This window comes from Harmonia axyridis, chromosome 6 (genome assembly GCF_914767665.1).
Source record: "Harmonia axyridis chromosome 6, icHarAxyr1.1, whole genome shotgun sequence".
Classification (NCBI taxonomy): domain Eukaryota; kingdom Metazoa; phylum Arthropoda; class Insecta; order Coleoptera; family Coccinellidae; genus Harmonia; species Harmonia axyridis.
Genome location: NC_059506.1, coordinates 20,947,475 through 20,965,488, shown reverse-complemented (window position 1 = coordinate 20,965,488; position 18,014 = coordinate 20,947,475). Strand labels below are relative to the sequence as shown.

At 34.1% G+C, this 18,014-nt stretch overlaps 2 protein-coding genes across 2 annotated transcripts in view; one reads left to right on the top strand and one right to left on the bottom strand.

Moving 5' to 3' along the window:
- Positions 1-18,014, bottom strand: part of LOC123682051 (EF-hand domain-containing protein D2 homolog) — a 45,091-nt gene that overhangs the window by 3,539 nt on the left and 23,538 nt on the right. The window lies entirely within an intron of this gene.
- Positions 1,097-8,558, top strand: LOC123682050 (ero1-like protein). Its single transcript, XM_045620440.1, has 2 exons — positions 1,097-2,377; positions 7,876-8,558. The coding sequence occupies exons 1-2, from the start codon at positions 1,387-1,389 to the stop codon at positions 8,295-8,297; spliced, it is 1,413 nt and encodes a 470-aa protein (XP_045476396.1). The 5' UTR covers positions 1,097-1,386; the 3' UTR covers positions 8,298-8,558.

Here is an 18,014-nt window from a genome sequence, read left to right as displayed (position 1 = left end):
TCTAATCACAAATTGTACCGGGTTTTCCACCATAATTTGTCCCCCCCTATAACTTTGTTACTAGAAGGGGTACAGAAAAATGTTTTCTATAGAAGTTTCACGAAATCGACTAGTGTTTTTTAAAATTATTTCACAAAACGAAATATATACAGAGTGGGCAACATATTGATAGCAACTTCACTTTTTCAAATGGAACACCCTGTATATTTTTCTATATTTGACTAGCTCTTTGTCCCCTGATTCCGAATATATAACATATATTTGGCCTTTCTTATTCTGAGTACCACAGAGTTTCAAATTTTAAGAACCACCTGGTAAGCTAAGTAATCTGTTCCCAATTGGAAGGCTGCGATAATTCAAAATGCCCTTTTTTGAGTTATCTCGTTGGCAACGGTATATAACATACATTTGTCATTGAATAAAACTATTCATCGAATATGCACTACATAGAAGCGGAAAATATGAAATATTTTCGCTTTATGTGGAGAATAATAAAAATGAGGAAGCTACAAGGAGAAAATATATGAGTTGCATCCAAATGATCCAATTCCAATTTATAGTAAAAAACGTATGTCAAATTTCCTAATTTTTTAATAAAAAGCGGCACAACCTATTCTAATTTCAGCCACATCGCTGAATAGGTAATCAAATTACTCTTTATTTGATGTATCACAATCCATATATTCCCATTTAAAAAAATTATGTGCGGGGCGTAGGGAGTGAAAAATATAAAATTCAAAAAAGCATACGATAAATTGCTTTTGAAATTTAAAATCGACGGCTGCGAGGATTCTCCTTAATAGTTCTTCGTACAAGAATTATTGATGAGTTACGTTACATTTTTGGCACACTTTAGAAATTGCCATTGTTTTCTAAAAACACTTTCAGTAACTGTCGTCATTGTCGACAGAATTCCCAAGCCCTCAAGCTACAGATTACGAGCTGGGAGACCGGTTCACAGCTGCAAGAGAGAGTAAACATCGTCACTAGGTTAATAGTCCTCGACTTCGTGACTGACAGCACGGATCATTCAACGTACATCTTTCAAAACCACTTCCCCACACAAATCAATAATTTTTGGAAATAGAATCTCTTCGCTATTAGACTCCCCCGATTAGATAACGCAAAATTTGATAACAAACATCATTGATGCTGCTCCAATTCCACCACAACAATCAGAATCGGGGCATATCTCTCTCTCTCCGTCCCACAAATGCAATCAGTTGCACGCGCAGATGAGACGGAACAAAATAACAGGACTCGGGCTTTCGCTTACGTGTACCTCTACCGTTCGATACACCACACGCTTGCTGGCCCATTCATATCCAGGCTAATCGGAGCGAAATTCAGCATTCGTGCGGTAGACGCGATGACACTAAAACGAACATGTTGACACTTACATCCAGACAGGGCGCTCTTATCACGCTGATTCTTCTGACATCGCCATGTCTGGCGTTTTTCGAAAGCGAGGACTGCTTCTGTGAACTGAAGGGCAGCATCGAGGATTGCCAGTGCGAAGTGGACACTGTGGACAGTTTCAACAACGTGAAGATATACCCGCGTCTGCGCAGCCTACTTGTTAAGGATTACTTCAGATATTTCAGGGTGAATTTGCGGAAAAAGTGTCCGTTTTGGCATGATGACAGCAAGTGTTCTATGCGATACTGTTCTGTGCAGTCCTGTCAAGAGGACGAAGTCCCCATCGGTTTGAAAGGAGAATTTAAGAAAAAAGAAGCGCCTATATCTCCTACTTGCGGCGATGGGTTGTCCTGCGATATCTCAAGTCAAACCAAAACGCCGAAAACGCAGTGCAACGGTCCTGAATCCCTGGATTACTTGAACACCTCCCTCAGTGAAAAAATAGTGAAGGATATGGAGCTGTGGACAGCTTACGACAACGCACAAGAGAACTTCTGCATCTTGGACGACAACGATGAAGATTCTGAGTATGTAGATCTCTTGTTGAACCCTGAAAGGTACACTGGTTACAAAGGAAAATCTGCTGAAAGGGTTTGGAGAAGCATCTACACAGAGAACTGTTTCCAGACGTATTCTTGGCAGAAGCCTTCCTTCTTCAAGCTGGACCAGATGTGTTTGGAAGAGCGCGTCTTTTACAGGGCTATATCCGGACTACACACCAGCATCAACGTCCACCTGTGTGCTAACTACCTTTTGTCAGATCCGAATAAACCTAGTCTCATCAAACCTAATGGACAATGGGGAATGAATCTGGGAGAATTCGAGAGAAGGTTTTCACCTTCGACGACTGGCGGTCAAGGTCCTAATTGGTTGAAGAATTTGTACTTTTTATATCTGCTCGAATTGAGGGCGATCAAGAAAGCTGCGCCCCTTTTGGACAAGTGGGAGTTTTATACTGGTGAGGAATTATCATAATATTTTATAATTTTTTGTGATGAAGATGCAAGTTACATATAATTTATTGTTTCTTCCTCAGAATATCTCAAGAAATAAGTTGATTACTAATAGGTTGGAATACTGGGTTATCACTTCCAAATTCCGAATAAAATTTTCAAAATTTTTAACTCCGAAACATCAAGGTACGAAAAATAGAAAATTGAGTATAATTCTGAGCTATGAATGTTTTTCAATTCGATTTCTTGATATTCAGCTGGTCCATTCAATTAAGTAATCGGATTCTCTATTCATGCATTTCTGTATAAAATTAAATTTGAATAGGTCTTATTGTTTCCGTTGAAAGCTCTAGATTCTTCACATTCCAAAACCTTAAAGATGAATATTTAATGAGAATGGAAAGTTGAATTATTTATTTCCTCTAACAATTCTATAATATTAGAAATAACATATCAAATTTTGTATACGAAGGCGAATGAGTCGGCTTTTTCCATTGGAAAATGCCCAAATTAAAATAATCTTTTAGAACCTTTTGAACAGAATGATTGGGTAAAAAGTCTGTCTTTCCTCTGTATCGATATCGTTGATTCAGGTTCAAATTTAGATAATTCTAGGACCTCAAATTTTCGAATTGTTTTATTCCACAAGAATAAAAATATTATTCAATATTCAATTATTTAGCACCCAAACACTGAAAGGTATTATATATATAATAATTATTTATCATTTTGAAGAATCTAATTGATATTCGAATTGCGATTGCACGTGATAAAATAAACATTTTTTTTATTTATTTTTACGTTCCATTGATTTTTTCTCATTTTTCTTTCACCATAAAAGGAAAAAACTCTTGGGTTAACTATTTCTCAAATAACACCTATCTGAATTCAATAAAGTATATTAATTCCACACAATTATATTCCAAACTAGTTTCTTAGAAATGACGATAATAAAAAATAATAATTTTCTTTTAAAAACTCTACTTTTTGAACCGTTCAAGAGCAACTTTTCAGATTTCCTTTGAAATTTTACTTTCGACAGTTCAAAATATGGAGAATTCTCAAAAAAAAAAATAAGAATAATCCAAAATCCGTCTATTGGTATCTAAAGAGCTTTTCTTGAAGGTTTAATTTGGGACAAAAATTGTTTGCAACCCTATGCCAGTTAGCATTAATTTTATGATGTGAAGCGAGTAGTTGAAAACAAAAGAAGAAAGCACTAACTCGAAGTCATGTGTCAATTGCGTCCTTGGATACCATAGAACTGTATATAGGTACTATTTGGTATTCAAGGGCGCAATTGGCGCATAAATGAACGAGCGATTCTAACACCGCTATCAACACAATAAGTTTGGAATGATTATTCTTAACAAGCAACAAAATCTCAAATCGAAAAGTTCGAAATTTGGTAGGGAACTTAAAATTGATATTTTATAGCAACAATCAAAATCTCAGCTATGTCGGTTTTGCGCTCACGGAAATATGGGGTAAATTTCGTTCGAAATTTATCTTTTATTTTTCATAAGGTTCAGGTTTTGCGATCAAATGAACTTGTGCACAAAGCTATAGCTTGAAATTGCCATTTCACATATAAATGGAAAGTTTCATCTCTACAGTTTTGGGAAAAATTTCAACTTCAAACAGTTTTTTTTTCAGTAGTTGCAGTGCCGGTCGGACATTTTTTAATATAACGATCACGAATTCGCTCAATTCGTGTTCAAAAAGGGTTAGCCTACATAAAAGAACAGAGAGAAAAATAATGTGATGTGCCTATTCACAATACTGGTACTAGCTACTAGATATATGATTTCTACATATTATAGTTTATGATTTGCAATTGGTGAAGATAAAGGGTGTTTTTTTAGAACTATAGAACTTTAAATTGCAATAAAACAACGATGGATTATTCGATTGGCATGAATTTTATTTATCCGCAAGATAATCTTGTGGCATTACATTTTAAATATGATTTCTGGCATATGACCGCCACGGCTGGCTCGGATGTAGTCCAATCTGGACGTCCAATTTTCGAGGACTTTTTCCAACATTTGTGGCCGTATATCGGCAATAACACGGCGAATGTTGTCTTCCGAATGGTCAAGGGTTTGTGGCTTATCCGCATAGACCAATGACTTTACACCCACAGAAAGTAGTCTAGCGGTGTTAAATCACAAGATCTTGGGGGCCAATTCACAGGTCCAGAACGTGAAATTAGGCTGTCACCAAACGTGTCTTTCAATAAATCGATTGTGGCACGAGCTGTGTGACATGTTGCGCCGTATTGTTGGAACCACAGTTCCTGGACATCATGGTTGTTCAATTCAGGAATGAAAAAGTTAGTAATCATGACTCTATACCGATCACTATTGACTTTAACGTTCTGGCCATCATCGTTTTTGAAGAAGTACGGACCAATGATTCCACCAGTCCATAAAGCGTACCAAAGAGTCAGTTTTTCTGGATGTAACGGTGTTTCGACATACGCTTAAGGATTAGCTTCACTCCAAATGCGGCAGTTTTGTTTGTTGACGTAGCCATTCAACCAGAAGTGCGCTTCATCGCTAAACAAAATAAAATGGACGTAGTGCGCGATACGTATTCCGCACAGAACCATTATTTTCGAAATGAAATTGTACTATTTGCAAGCGTTGTTCAGGCGTGAGTCTATTCATGATGAATTGCCAAACCAAACTGAGAATAAATCACTTGACAGCTGTTAAATCGGTCGCCATCTTGAACAGCAATGCCAACTTAAAGTTATATACCTCGAAAAAAAACACCCGTTATATGAAATAACACACCTTTGTGAAATTTTTACTGCACTTCTGTTATGAAATAAGAAGGAACTAATTCCTTTCTTTAGAAATCTCGACCAGAGATTATCTCTCACCTAACATCTCTTATGAAACAATTTCTGAACTCATGTCTATTTCAACTTACATCTAAAATAAAAATAGATTGAATAATTGTACACTTTTGTTCGTTTTCAAGAATTATAATTTAGATATTTCTGTTCTCACTATTCTTCAAAATGACCCAATTGTAAGAATGTAATTTTTTACGTCATTATCAAAACCGTGAGTCCTTTGTACCGTAAGATTAGCTGCTGGAAATTTGTTTCGATATCTTTATTTATCAGTAATCGTCATATTGTGATTAAGCATTCTAGATGAATTGCAATTATTTTGGATCCCAAGATTTCGTTGTTTGTTCATTGTTTTTATTCTTTATCGATGCGTAATGTAACTTTTGGGACAACATTACAAAGATTTACTTTGGTAATTAATAATCCGTTACATATACCTATCTTCATATTTTTGGGTTTAATGATTTTGCAGCCAAAACTTGCATTTATACTAATTTCGTATCTCTATTACGCATGGTATGCTATCTATTCTCATTAAAATTGAGTATGAAAATACAAAATTGGCGGAAATTACTACTACATTAAAGTGCCATTAAATTTTTCGAATTATATAGTCAAGATAATTATTGGTTTACCTTCAGTGCCAGAAGCAGTTCGAGATTCTCATAAATTGATCGTTCATTTTGATGATTGGGTTTTCAAAAATAATCACAAGAATATTGAATGGAAATCAATATGCAGTTTACTTTAAAGGTGCATAATTTTCATATTTGAAATACTTCCAGAGAAGTTTTCATCGAATGTTTCGCAAAGAAATGAAAAATTAATAGAGTAATAAAAAATTAATAGGGTGAAATAAACAGCTATTGTTCATCGAATTAACAACTGTTTGGTATATTCAACGCCTCGTCGACCAATAAATCCTTGATTTTCTTGTTTTAATGCTGAAAATCAATCGAATGTGAGAATGATTTTCATTTTCGACTGTTGATTGTATAGATTGAAATAAATTATAAGTGAATAAAAAAAATTCCTCTCAATAATTCATTTAATGCTATATGAATTAATTGGAGTCTGTAGACTGAACAAAGCAGCCAATCTTTTATTCGCAATGGTTATAATTTTTGAGTTTTGTGCCAAAGATGGTCTCAAACGATAAGGTTCGACTCACTGATGACAAATTCATGATGAAACTCAATTCTGTGCGTTCGTAAACACATGGAACACATATACCCTGGAACTTGAAATTTTACCAAACCATATAAAATTCAAGTAGAATATCAAAACGTTAACCAAAATTTCCATACGACAGATCTGACTAGATTTTAATTCAAATTGTATATGTAACATAATCAGCAGAAGCTCTCATTTGGATAACTAATCGACAACAATGTCGTCATGGTAAATCAGATCGGATATACATATATTCAAGTACATATACAGGGTGGTCCAGATATAAGTTCAATAACCTTGAACAACTTTTCTCATGAAAAAAAGTTCATATAAATATACGTATATCCTAAAAAGCTTCGTTTTCGATATATGGGGGTTAAAGTTTAGAAAAAAATAAGTTTTTTACTTATAACTCTAGTATATTATTACATTCGTTGTTTTAATTTTTAGGTAAGTACTGAATGTCTCATGCCAAAAGTATTCAGTCGCGTACATATAGTGGTGCGATGATACCTTTCCTATTGAAAATCTACACAACTATCTTTTTTTCAAGAGAATTATTTAATTTCTGAAATCAACAGGGTTTTACAAAAAAAAACCTTTAATTTCTTCATCGAATGCAAACCAAACACTATCAACAAAAATCTACAAACATAAATATTTCAAATTTTCCCATTAGTGAAAGTAAAAAAAATGATGTAGTAATAACGCTTTCTGATGGCATTTTATGGATTATTTCAGAAAGAACATTCATCAGATACTTGAAAATATTCACAATTTTTGTTTGTTTGTCTGATAACTGTTCTTTCTGAAATGTTTAAATGAATGTCATCGAAAGCGTACTTTCATTTATCACAAATAGAAAAATTAATTTTTCTGATTTTTGTGGAGGATATTTATTTATTTATTTGATACATTAATTCTATAAATCATCAATACATTGATGTTCGATTATTTAGAAAATGATAAATTCTATTAAAAAATTTGAAAGACCTTTTATTGAGTAAAGCCCTGTTGATTTCAGAAATGAAATAATTTTCTAGAAAAAAGGCCAGTGATGTAAATTTCAAATAGGAAAAGGATCATCGAACCCTTATATCGACGCCACTGGATGATTTTCGCATTTTCGTGACAATGACTTAATTACAAACATTGCATAATCTAGACTCAATACCTGAAAATTAAAACAATGACTGTAATAATACCAGCGCTATAAGTAAAAAACGGATTTTTTTTCAAAGTTCAACACGCTGTATTTCGAGAACGAAGCTTGTTAGGATATATGTTTATATGAACTTTTTTTCATGAAATAGTTGTTCTAGCCGACGCGAAAGATCTTGAACTAAAATCTGAACTACCCTGCATAGATCTTTGGTCTTCAAACGCACATAAAGTGCATGAAACAACGAGCTCTTGAAAGCTCACTGCTTTTCTCGAATTTTTAATAATTCAAATTTATTTCAGGAAACGAGAGAGAAGACTGGGACACCAAAATGGCAATTAAAGACTTAATGGAAACCATTCGCAAGTTTCCTTCACACTTCGACGAATCCACCATGTTTATAGGAGACGCCAATAAGAAAAAACTGAAGATAGAATTCCGAGACCATTTTCGAAATGTCAGTAGGATTATGGACTGCGTAGGTTGCGACAAATGCAAATTATGGGGCAAACTCCAGACACAGGGCCTTGGAACAGCGCTGAAAATTCTGTTTTCTACAGAAAATGGGTCTGTAGAAAATCTCAAGTTACAACGTAATGAGATAGTATCCCTTCTGAACGCATTCGGGAGGCTGTCAAACAGTATTTACAAGCTAGACGATTTCAGGGAGATGGTGAAACAAAAGGATAAATCCAATTCGAAAAGACTGAAGATAGAATTTTGATATAATATTCACCTTTGTACATTAATGTTGTTGACTTTTCTGAGTTGTTGCAAGAGATTCATGCAAATGGTTTGAGATTTTTAGTGTTATAACAATTAATTACTCTTAGTGGGAGTAATTCAATGACTATCACAAGTGTTTACTTATCAAAGATGTATTTTATTAGGTAACTCTTTTTGTGATTTTTTAGATGTTAAACAGAGATATATATTTATACAATTTGTATATAGATATTTAAAAATAAATAGAATTGAATAAGTAGTATCTAAGAATTCGCTTTTTTTGAGAAGCGATGATCACAAAGAAACGATTACTTTTGAAGTTGTCTGTGAATGTGTAGATCCATTTCTGAAAATCTTCTTGAACCTGAGATTTCTTTAGAAAGCGTTTTCGCAACATTTTTTATTTGATATGTATGCTAGTTTTTCTAGAAATTTTCGCAGACCTTTTTGTAAAACCTTAAAGTAGAACCTTGGATTTCACTCAAAAATTATCAATCAATTTTTCCTAGAAATAAAATAATCAACTTCATATTATTTTATTTTAGTAAACATTAGATTTTCGAAAAGTGATGGAATAACTACTTGGATTTTTGAACGAATTGATTATTTAGAAGTAAAAGCGGATTCTATAGAATATATGTGAACATGCAAATTCAAACTTTTCATTATAATTTCGAACTTAAATGTTGAAAAGTCAACTTTTATATACCTATTGAACTTCAAATAACTTCCGCTGGTGGATGCGCTAAAACCAAAACAATGCCAATTGGTATTGAATTTGTTGTTTTATTTGTTGAAATCTATTTTTCTCTAATGAATCGAATTAAATGAGGTGCTAAGTGTTTTGGGTACTAATAGATGTTATATTTATTATGGATTGAAAATTGTTATCAAGCTCATCCACCATAATATAAACGAGAAGGTTTTTGCTTACTGTTTCCTATAGGATATCGTTGAATTGAAAAAAATCTAGTCTTCCTTGAAAATTTCACAATTTTTAAGGAACTTGTTAATAACAAATCATGAGAACCAAAACGTGTATTGCTACAATGATAATATAAAATATTTTTTACACCAAAGTTGTAGCTCTTATACATAGTTCCGCAGTTATATGTGTTAAAATCGTGTCTTGGGATCAAATGACTTGAGGTTTCGATTCTGCCACAAGATATTCATGAATTTTTTGCCAGATACAGAGTTGTTAGTGAATAAATGCCACGAACTTCAGGTGGCGATTCTGCATGTACCTAACAATAATGACAATTTGCTATATTAGTTTTGTTTGCTTCGTATTCCTGTACTGGGTGTTAAAGTTCCTCTGAAAACTGTTTATTTATTTATCGTTCTTAATTTTTTGAAATAGAAAAATGGCACGCCACTAACACATTTAAAATAAAAACCATTTTTGAATTGATTGATCAATTTATGACAATACATTTCTCTCATGCCTTTCTTTCGTATGGGGCCTAGTTTTATCTAAAAAATGAAGCATCTTAACTTTAGTACGTTATTACTCTTTGAGATGTTCAATTTGTTTGCATAAAAACGGCGTCCAAAGTATGAAATGCTTTTTGTCCCAAATTGAGCGAGAAATCAAAAAATGATTTTCAGTGGATGTTTCAATGAATCTTTTTATAGTTTTTCATTTGAAAGAAGGAAATAATTACAGCATTGTGTAAGATTTACAGTAATATTTTCATCATAAAATCATTCCACTCTCAGCAATATCATTCTCTGAGTCAAATTCCTTTACGCTGAGTGATCAGTTTTCTCACATCCATAAAAACATATCATTATCTGGATTTCCTAGTGCGAATCAACATTTATTGTGTTCATCAACAAAGACCTGAGTTTCCAATCCATATATCGCTGCTTCAATGAAAGCTGTTATCGTAAATTCTATCGAATCATTAACAGAGAATGAATCCAACAATCATTGTTCATAATGATCACTACTGCTTAGACCCACATAATTATTAGTGTTGAGAAAAGCGTGCTGATCAGATTTTATTATTATTGTCCTCAATAAACCATTACATGCAGAAAAAGTAAAAAAATGTTGCTAATTGAAAACAATCTCCTATTAGTTTTTCCATCACAGTAGGTATGTCACACTACGATCTTCAGGTAAGATGTTGGGGTGTTCAATAGTGAGGATACAATTTGAAAATAAAAATATTAATCAGTGAGACTCATCTTTTTTTTTTTTGAAAGGTTACATTACAAGGCAATTCTCCGCGATGGCTTAATAAATTGTAGAAAACTATAATCATAATTTTGTGCTGAAAATTTAGATGCTGGGGTTTGAGACAAAGATCTCTCTCTAAAATATCCATATTTCAAATGACACACAGCAATATCATTACATAATTAGATAGTTCTTTAATGAGAATTTCAGCAAAATGCTACACCTTGTGTAAAAGTCAACGGTTCCGTTGATGGAATACTCATGAAAAAAATGGTGATGACGAGGTCTCACATTTTTTGAGTATTTCTGGAGGGAAGGTTTTTTTCGAAAAATCTTTTTTCATTTTCCAACCTACAAATGTGTAGTACTATGACTGTTTGCGGTTCATGAAGTTCATGAACTTGGACAACTCAAATTCATCAAAACTCAAGATTTTCAAATTAGAACCTATATTTTTCATTGTTTCAGTGAATTCTTCGTATAAAAAGAGAGGAGGTTACTCCAGCAAACCCTATATCTCAGTTCAACAAAGATTTCATGGTTATATTTCATTATTACTTCTTATTTACACTGCGCAAAAAAATTAACGCACATTATGAAAATCTCAAATTTATTCTACAACTGAAGGTGTTCTCAATGATAAAATTATTTTTATCAGAATTATGCATGCATATGTTATCCACTTTCAACGTTTTTCTTCAATACAGATGTTTTTTCCCAGCAGGAATCAAAAAAGATAAAATTATCAGATTTTGAATGTATTGGCTCCATTCTGAAATCAGTTGTTCTCGATCAATTCCAGTGATCAATAGTTTTTCTTTCGTTTGATTTGCTACACTCGATCGCTATGCAACGCGAAACACGCAATTTGACCCAAGAGGAATGTGCCCAAGCGGTAGTTTTGCGAGAAGAAGGGTGGACATACATAAGAATTGCAGAAAGGATTGGAGTTTCCCATACAAGTGTGTCCAGAATGTTGCAGCGATTCAGGGAGACAGGTATGATTGGTATGAATGTCCGAAGACCAGGACAGGATAGACCACGAGTAACAACTGCCATTCCAGAACGTTACTTGAGAGTTTCTTCGTTGAGACAACGGTTTGCAACCGCTCGCCTCCTTCAGAATCAGCTTGAGCAAACTCATGGGGTGCAAATTAGCACTCAGACAATAAGAAATCGCCTCAGAGAATATGATTTAAGGCCTCGTGTCGCGGCAAGAGGCCCAGCTCTTACCCCAGCCCATCGAAGGGCGCGTTTGGATTTTGCGAGAGAGCATATCCATTGGGAAGAGGCTGATTGGGAAAGAGTTCTCTTCACAGATGAGTCTAGATTCTGCCTCTACCATTGTGATCGACGTTCCCTTGTATACAGACGTCCACATGAAAGATATGCTCAGTGCAATTTCCTGAATACTACTGGTTTCGGGGGAGGATCGATTATGGTATGGGGTGGAATATCTTTGAATGCTCGCACAGACCTAGTGGTCGTTGATAATGGAGCTATGAATGCTGATAGGTATATAAGGAACACTCTTGAAGAACATGTAGTGCCATTTGCCCCATACATTGGTGAAAATTTCATTTTTATGGACGATAACGCCAGACCCCATCGTACACGCATCGTTCAGGAGTACCTTGAAGAGGTTGAAGTCTCTCGAATGGAATGGCCAGCAAGAAGTCCAGATCTCAATCCGATTGAGCAGGTTTGGGACAACCTCAATAGAAGGCTGAGAAGTTCAGAAAATCATCCAGCTACTCTTAATGACTTAGGAATCCAACTTAGAGAAATCTGGGAAGGATTAGATCAGAACAATTTAAGATCACTCATTTTGAGTATGAACCGTCGATGCCGAGCTGTAATAAACGCAAGGGGTGGAAATACCAAGTATTAAATCACTTATCAGCATTCCAGTATTTTGAAAATTGTTTAGCTCTCTTCTTTCACATAAGATTCGGTGAAATCCTGAATCTTTCTTCCATTTAATGTGTCTTGTTTCGTTCAAAACCTTCCCGAGAGAACATAAAAAATAATTTATAAAGTCAATGTGGAGTTAACTTTCATTAAAATTGAGATTTTCAGAATGTGCGTTAATTTGTTTGCGCAGTGTATTTAAATGCTTTTCAGCAATTTAAAATACACCAAACTAAATTTATTCGATAAATCTTGAAGAGAACCCGGAAAAACGTCTACTCATTTGGCAATGTACATAATAAAAATGTTGGTACTCTAAACTTTGCTGTCACAGATTTATCTGCTATCTGTCAAATTTGTGATACAGAAAACTGTTCTGCAAACCCACATTTTTCAATGCAAAAATCACTTGAGAATATTTATGAAAATATTCCACTTGCGCTTAGTTTGCCTGGTCCCCTTTCGATTTGGTATTAGAGATATTTTGTTACTGATTGTATCACATTTGTACTACACATAAATAACTAAATTTCAATAAAAAAATTTCAAATTAGAGCAAATAATTTATAAAACTCGTAAGGAAGGCTCATTCCACAATTTTGCACTCGTGAAAGAATATAAATGCCTTATGCACTTGTATTATAAATAACTATTAAAACATTCGCGTCCTTTCAAAGTTCACTTATGTACTTGTATCATAATAAACGCATTAAACTAGATTGGATCAATAGACGCGCAATTTATTATTTCAAAAGGAGCCGAATGAATTTTGTTCCTTATTACATGGGCTATTATGTGGATCATTGACAAACTCGCTTTACTTTTTTGACATAATATAATCCAGTCAACTTAGTAGGTTAACCTCAGAATTTGAGATATCCAGCCAGAAAGTATTTTGTCATCTTTAAAGTTGTCTCAAACCTTTCACATGGTAGGGTGACCGCACATATTAAAATTTAAGGTCAAGGGTCACAAAAAAAACCGATTCAACGAATAGAAAAACTTACAAACAGAAAATTGTAAAAAATTTCATCTTTTATAATATTGATAACGACAACAAATAGCAAAAAACCTATAGGAAAATTTCCAAATAACCGATTTTGTGACCTTTGACTTCAGGTTTTAATAGTCGCGGACACCTTACTATACAGGGTGGCCACTTTTTCAATGGGATTGAATTGGTAACTTTTAAACCATAAAAGTTAGAAGGTTGGTCAAATGGAGAAAAAGTTGCATGCATAGAAGCAATATCAAGCAGTTCGAACAAATCGAGATTATCAGGGCCGGTTATTGAGATATCATAAGAAAAGTAAATTCTGTCATTTTGATTTTTCTTTTTTTCCCACTGTATTTCAAATATTATCAAAAAATGTTACAGGAATTTTTTATTCGACAGTAAATTGTTTTCAATTTGACGTAATCCGATTTCGTATCCAACGTTTCGTGCTCTCTGGACCACCCTCAACCTCATTTTTTTCAATACGGACCTGTATATTTTATGACACCTTTCGAAATAACTTTTAACGCTGAATTCAACGATATATCATACAATGTCATTCAAAGTTGATTTTCAGGTGATTTTGACCCTTATTCAATTTTCTTTGGGTCGGATCTGTAGTGAATGCAATTTATCAAAAACTGCTGTTAATAAAATAGTCAAGAGACGCGAATACAATGATTTTAAATTTGAATACCAAGCCTTTCAAAACTTATATCGTAATGATATCAGAATAAAGTTCTATTCTGTAATTTGTTTCAACGGAACGAATGTCAAATCCAACAATAGTGATTTCTCGCGATATTGAGAATGTATTGGAAGGTATTCAAGAAGACAAAATAAGCAAATGTATAAGAAGTATGGGTTCCAGAGCCGTTAAGTGCATTTTACAAAATGGTGGACATTTCGAACACTTACTTCATTCATATTCATTTATTTTCGAATTATCATTCGATTTTTCTTTCATTAAATGATAATTCGTTTAATTATTATGAATTGAAATATATAAATAATTATTACTTTTTTTTTGATTTGATTCTGATATGTTCCATTTTGTTCAAGATGAGCAAGATGATTTTCTCATCGAAATGTATTGCATGTTGTTAATTAAACTAAAGGTACCTAAATGTAATACAGATCCGACCCAAAGAAATTTGGATAAGGGTCAAAATCACCTGAAAATTAACTGTGAATGACATTGTATGATATATCGTTGAATTCAGCGTTAAAAGTTATTTCGAAAAGTGTCATAAAATATACAGGTCCGTGTTGAAAAAAATGAGGTTGAGAGTGGCCCAGAGAGCACGAAACTTTGGATACGAAATCTGATTACGTCAAATTGAGAACAATTTACTGTCGAATAAAAAATTCTTGTAACATTTTTTGATAATATCTGAAATAAAGTGGGAAAAAAAGAAAAATCAAAATGACAGAATTCACTTTTCTTATAATATCTCAATAACCGTCCCTGATAATCTCGATTTGTTTGAACTGCTTGATAATGCATGCAACTTTTTCTCCATTTGACCGACCTTCTAACTCTTATGGTTTAAAAATTACCAATACAATCCCATTGAAAAAGTGGCCACCCTGTATGTAGATTTTGAGACAACTTTTAGGGTGTCCAATTACAAGTTTAAATCTGAGTACCTCAAATTGCGAGATTAGTATCTGCTTTTTACTAATTTAAGTGGACTAAAAGTGTAGTATACTGAGGAGAGAACAAGTGCCCATCATCGGTTGAACCGAGGGTTGAACAATCTCAAACTAAAGTATCCTGAACAATTTCAGGTTGATGGCAATATAACCAATACCTTCGTAAAGTACGTCATTCCAGACTTTACCATAAGTGGATATTAATCTTCATAAGCACTACAATTATCAAAACGGTAATTCGATGATGAGACTTCCAAGATATGAAAAATGTAGACGGGCAGGTACTTCATTAAACGCTTCCTCATTCACGGTATCCACATGGTAGGGTGACCGCACATATAAAAATTTAAGGTCAAGGGTCACAAAAAAAAAACGATTCAACGTATAGAAAAACTTACAAAACGAAAATTGTAAAAAATTTCATCTTTTATAATATTGATAACGACAACAAATAGCGAAAAACCTATAGGAAAATTTCCAAATAACCGATTTTATGACCTTTGACCTCAGGTTTTAATAGTCGCGGACACCTTACTATATGTAGATTTTGAGACAACCTTTAGGGTGTCCAATGGACTAGTTTAGTGATGTTGATAATACTATATTTGACACGATAGAATTAAAATATAGAGCAAAACTGATAAATCAGTGAAAAAATTTTGAAAATCCATCAATAAATGACTGAGAAATAGATTATTTAAATTTACGTATTTTAGCGCGGAACGTATTTGGTCTCCGACACGTCTGTGACGTTACGGCACTTGCCTGTGATCGCTACACCATAAATTACGTTTAAATACTTAGCCGCGCCAAGGCTCTCGCGCCGTTTGTAGTTGTACAGTGAAGTTTTAACTCGAGTTTTGTTTTTATGTCATCATAATGGAAGAAGGCTTCGTGAAAAGACAAAGTGACAATTTGCCTAAAATAGATATATTCGCAGTGATGGAGTTTTTTTCTTCAAATCCATCTTATGTCAGTGCAGAAATAAAAGGAGTTAAACTTTTCAAGTAAGTATCTACTTTTGAGTTTGCTTCATCATGGTTCAACTTATTACGATGATTTATTTAAAAAACGTTTCATAAACAGTTTGTAGTTGAGTACTGGTTGTTGAAGTCTATCAATGGCAAAACATATTTATGTGAGGAGTAAAAAGTAAAAAAAGAAAAAAGTAATTTATATGTATGTATATAGAAAGTTATTTCAGCCATCGTGTAACGAACAAAACACGACACGAACGGCACAAGTGATTGTACACCAATTAATTCGTAAGCACTCTGCGAATACCCTCGTCTAGTGTGTGACGTCACGACACTTACACGTAATTATTCTTCCAAGCGCAACTTCAAAGTCCCATAACTTTTTCATTTCTAGAGATATTTCAATGAGTCTTCCACATTTTTGTTTAATTTTACTTAAATTTTTAGAATTAATCCTTAACGAAAAAATGAAAACTAGTCCATTACAAGTTTATAGCTGAGTCTAATTGCGAGATTAGTACCTGCTTTTTACTAATTTAAGTGGACTAAAAGTATAGTATACTGAGGAGAGAACGAGTGCCCATCATCGGTTGAACCGAGGGTTGAACAATCTCAAACTAAAGTATCCTGAACAATTTCAGGTTGATGGCAATATAACCAATACCTTCGTAAAGTACGTCATTCCAGACTTTACCATAAGTGGATATTAATCTTCATAAGCACTACAATTATCAACACGGTAATTCGATGATGAGACTTCCAAGATACGAAAAATGTAGACGGGCAGGTACTTCATTAAACGCTTCCTCATTCACGGTATCCACAGATTACGTTTTTTTAAATCGTGAAAGTTGACCATAAGTGAAGTTCAGATACGGACCGACCGATGAGGAAAACCTTTCACGGTACGATTAACGTCACTTTCGTTGAGACGTGAAGGCAATCGATGGGCAGCGTCTATATTTTTACATTGTTCATTGAAGAAAGTAATCGGAAACACATTGATTTATGTGAAGATGGATCATGGACCAATTTCTCCATCTAGTGGAGGCTTCAAATGCGGACACACCTATGATTGATTTGAATATTGATTTGCTTTTTTTCATTCAACTATGTGAAAGGTATTCCACATTTCGTGAGAATGGAATAATTGGGAGATTAACAAAATCGTTGTATGGAGTATGTTTATAACAGGCCAATTGAGAAGTCCCCGGTCTACCATAGTAAAACACATAATTTGGCAAAATTCGATTTTATTATTCAACATAGTTGCCTTCGAGTGCGATACAGCGATTATAGCGATCTTCCAACTTGTCGATACCATTTTTGTAGTACGATTTGTCTTTCGCTTCCAAATAAGCCTCAGTTTCGGCAATTACTTCTTCATTGGCGCAAAACTTCTTTCCAGCGAGCATTCTTTTGAGGTCTAAAAACAGGAAAAAGTCGTTGGGGGCCAGATCTGGCGAATACAGTGGATGCAGAAGCAATTCGAAGCCCAATTCATGCAATTTTGTCATTGTTTTCATTAATTTGTGACACGGCGCATTGTCTTGATGAAACAGCCCTTTTTTTTCTTAAAATGGGGCCGTTTTTTAATTCTTTCATCCTTTAAACGATCCAATAACGTTATTTAATAATCGCTGTTGGTGATCTGGCCCTTTTGGAGGTAATCAATGAATATTATACCTTGCACATCCCAGAATACTAATGCCATAACCTTGCCAGCTGACTGTTGTGTTTTTCCTCGCTTTGGATTCGGTTCCTTGGGTGCAGTCCACTTAGCTGACTGTCGATTGGAGTCCGGAGTGAAATGATGGAGACATATTTCATCTATTGTCACATATCGACGCAAAAATTCAGGTTTATTGCACTTAAACAGCTCCAAACACTGCTCACTGTTTTTGATGGTCAGTTCGCGCAGCACCCATTTTGCAGACAGCATCTACAAATATTCGTGAATAATATGATGTACACGTTCAGATGATA

Excerpts from the sequence above, each read along its gene's own strand:
- LOC123682050 (XM_045620440.1), top strand. The coding sequence starts at position 1,387 with ATGTTGACACTTACATCCAGACAGGGCGCTCTTATCACGCTGATTCTT. Across the intron at positions 2,378-7,875 it reads CAAGTGGGAGTTTTATACTG|GAAACGAGAGAGAAGACTGG; the intron begins GTGAGGAATTAT and ends AATTTATTTCAG.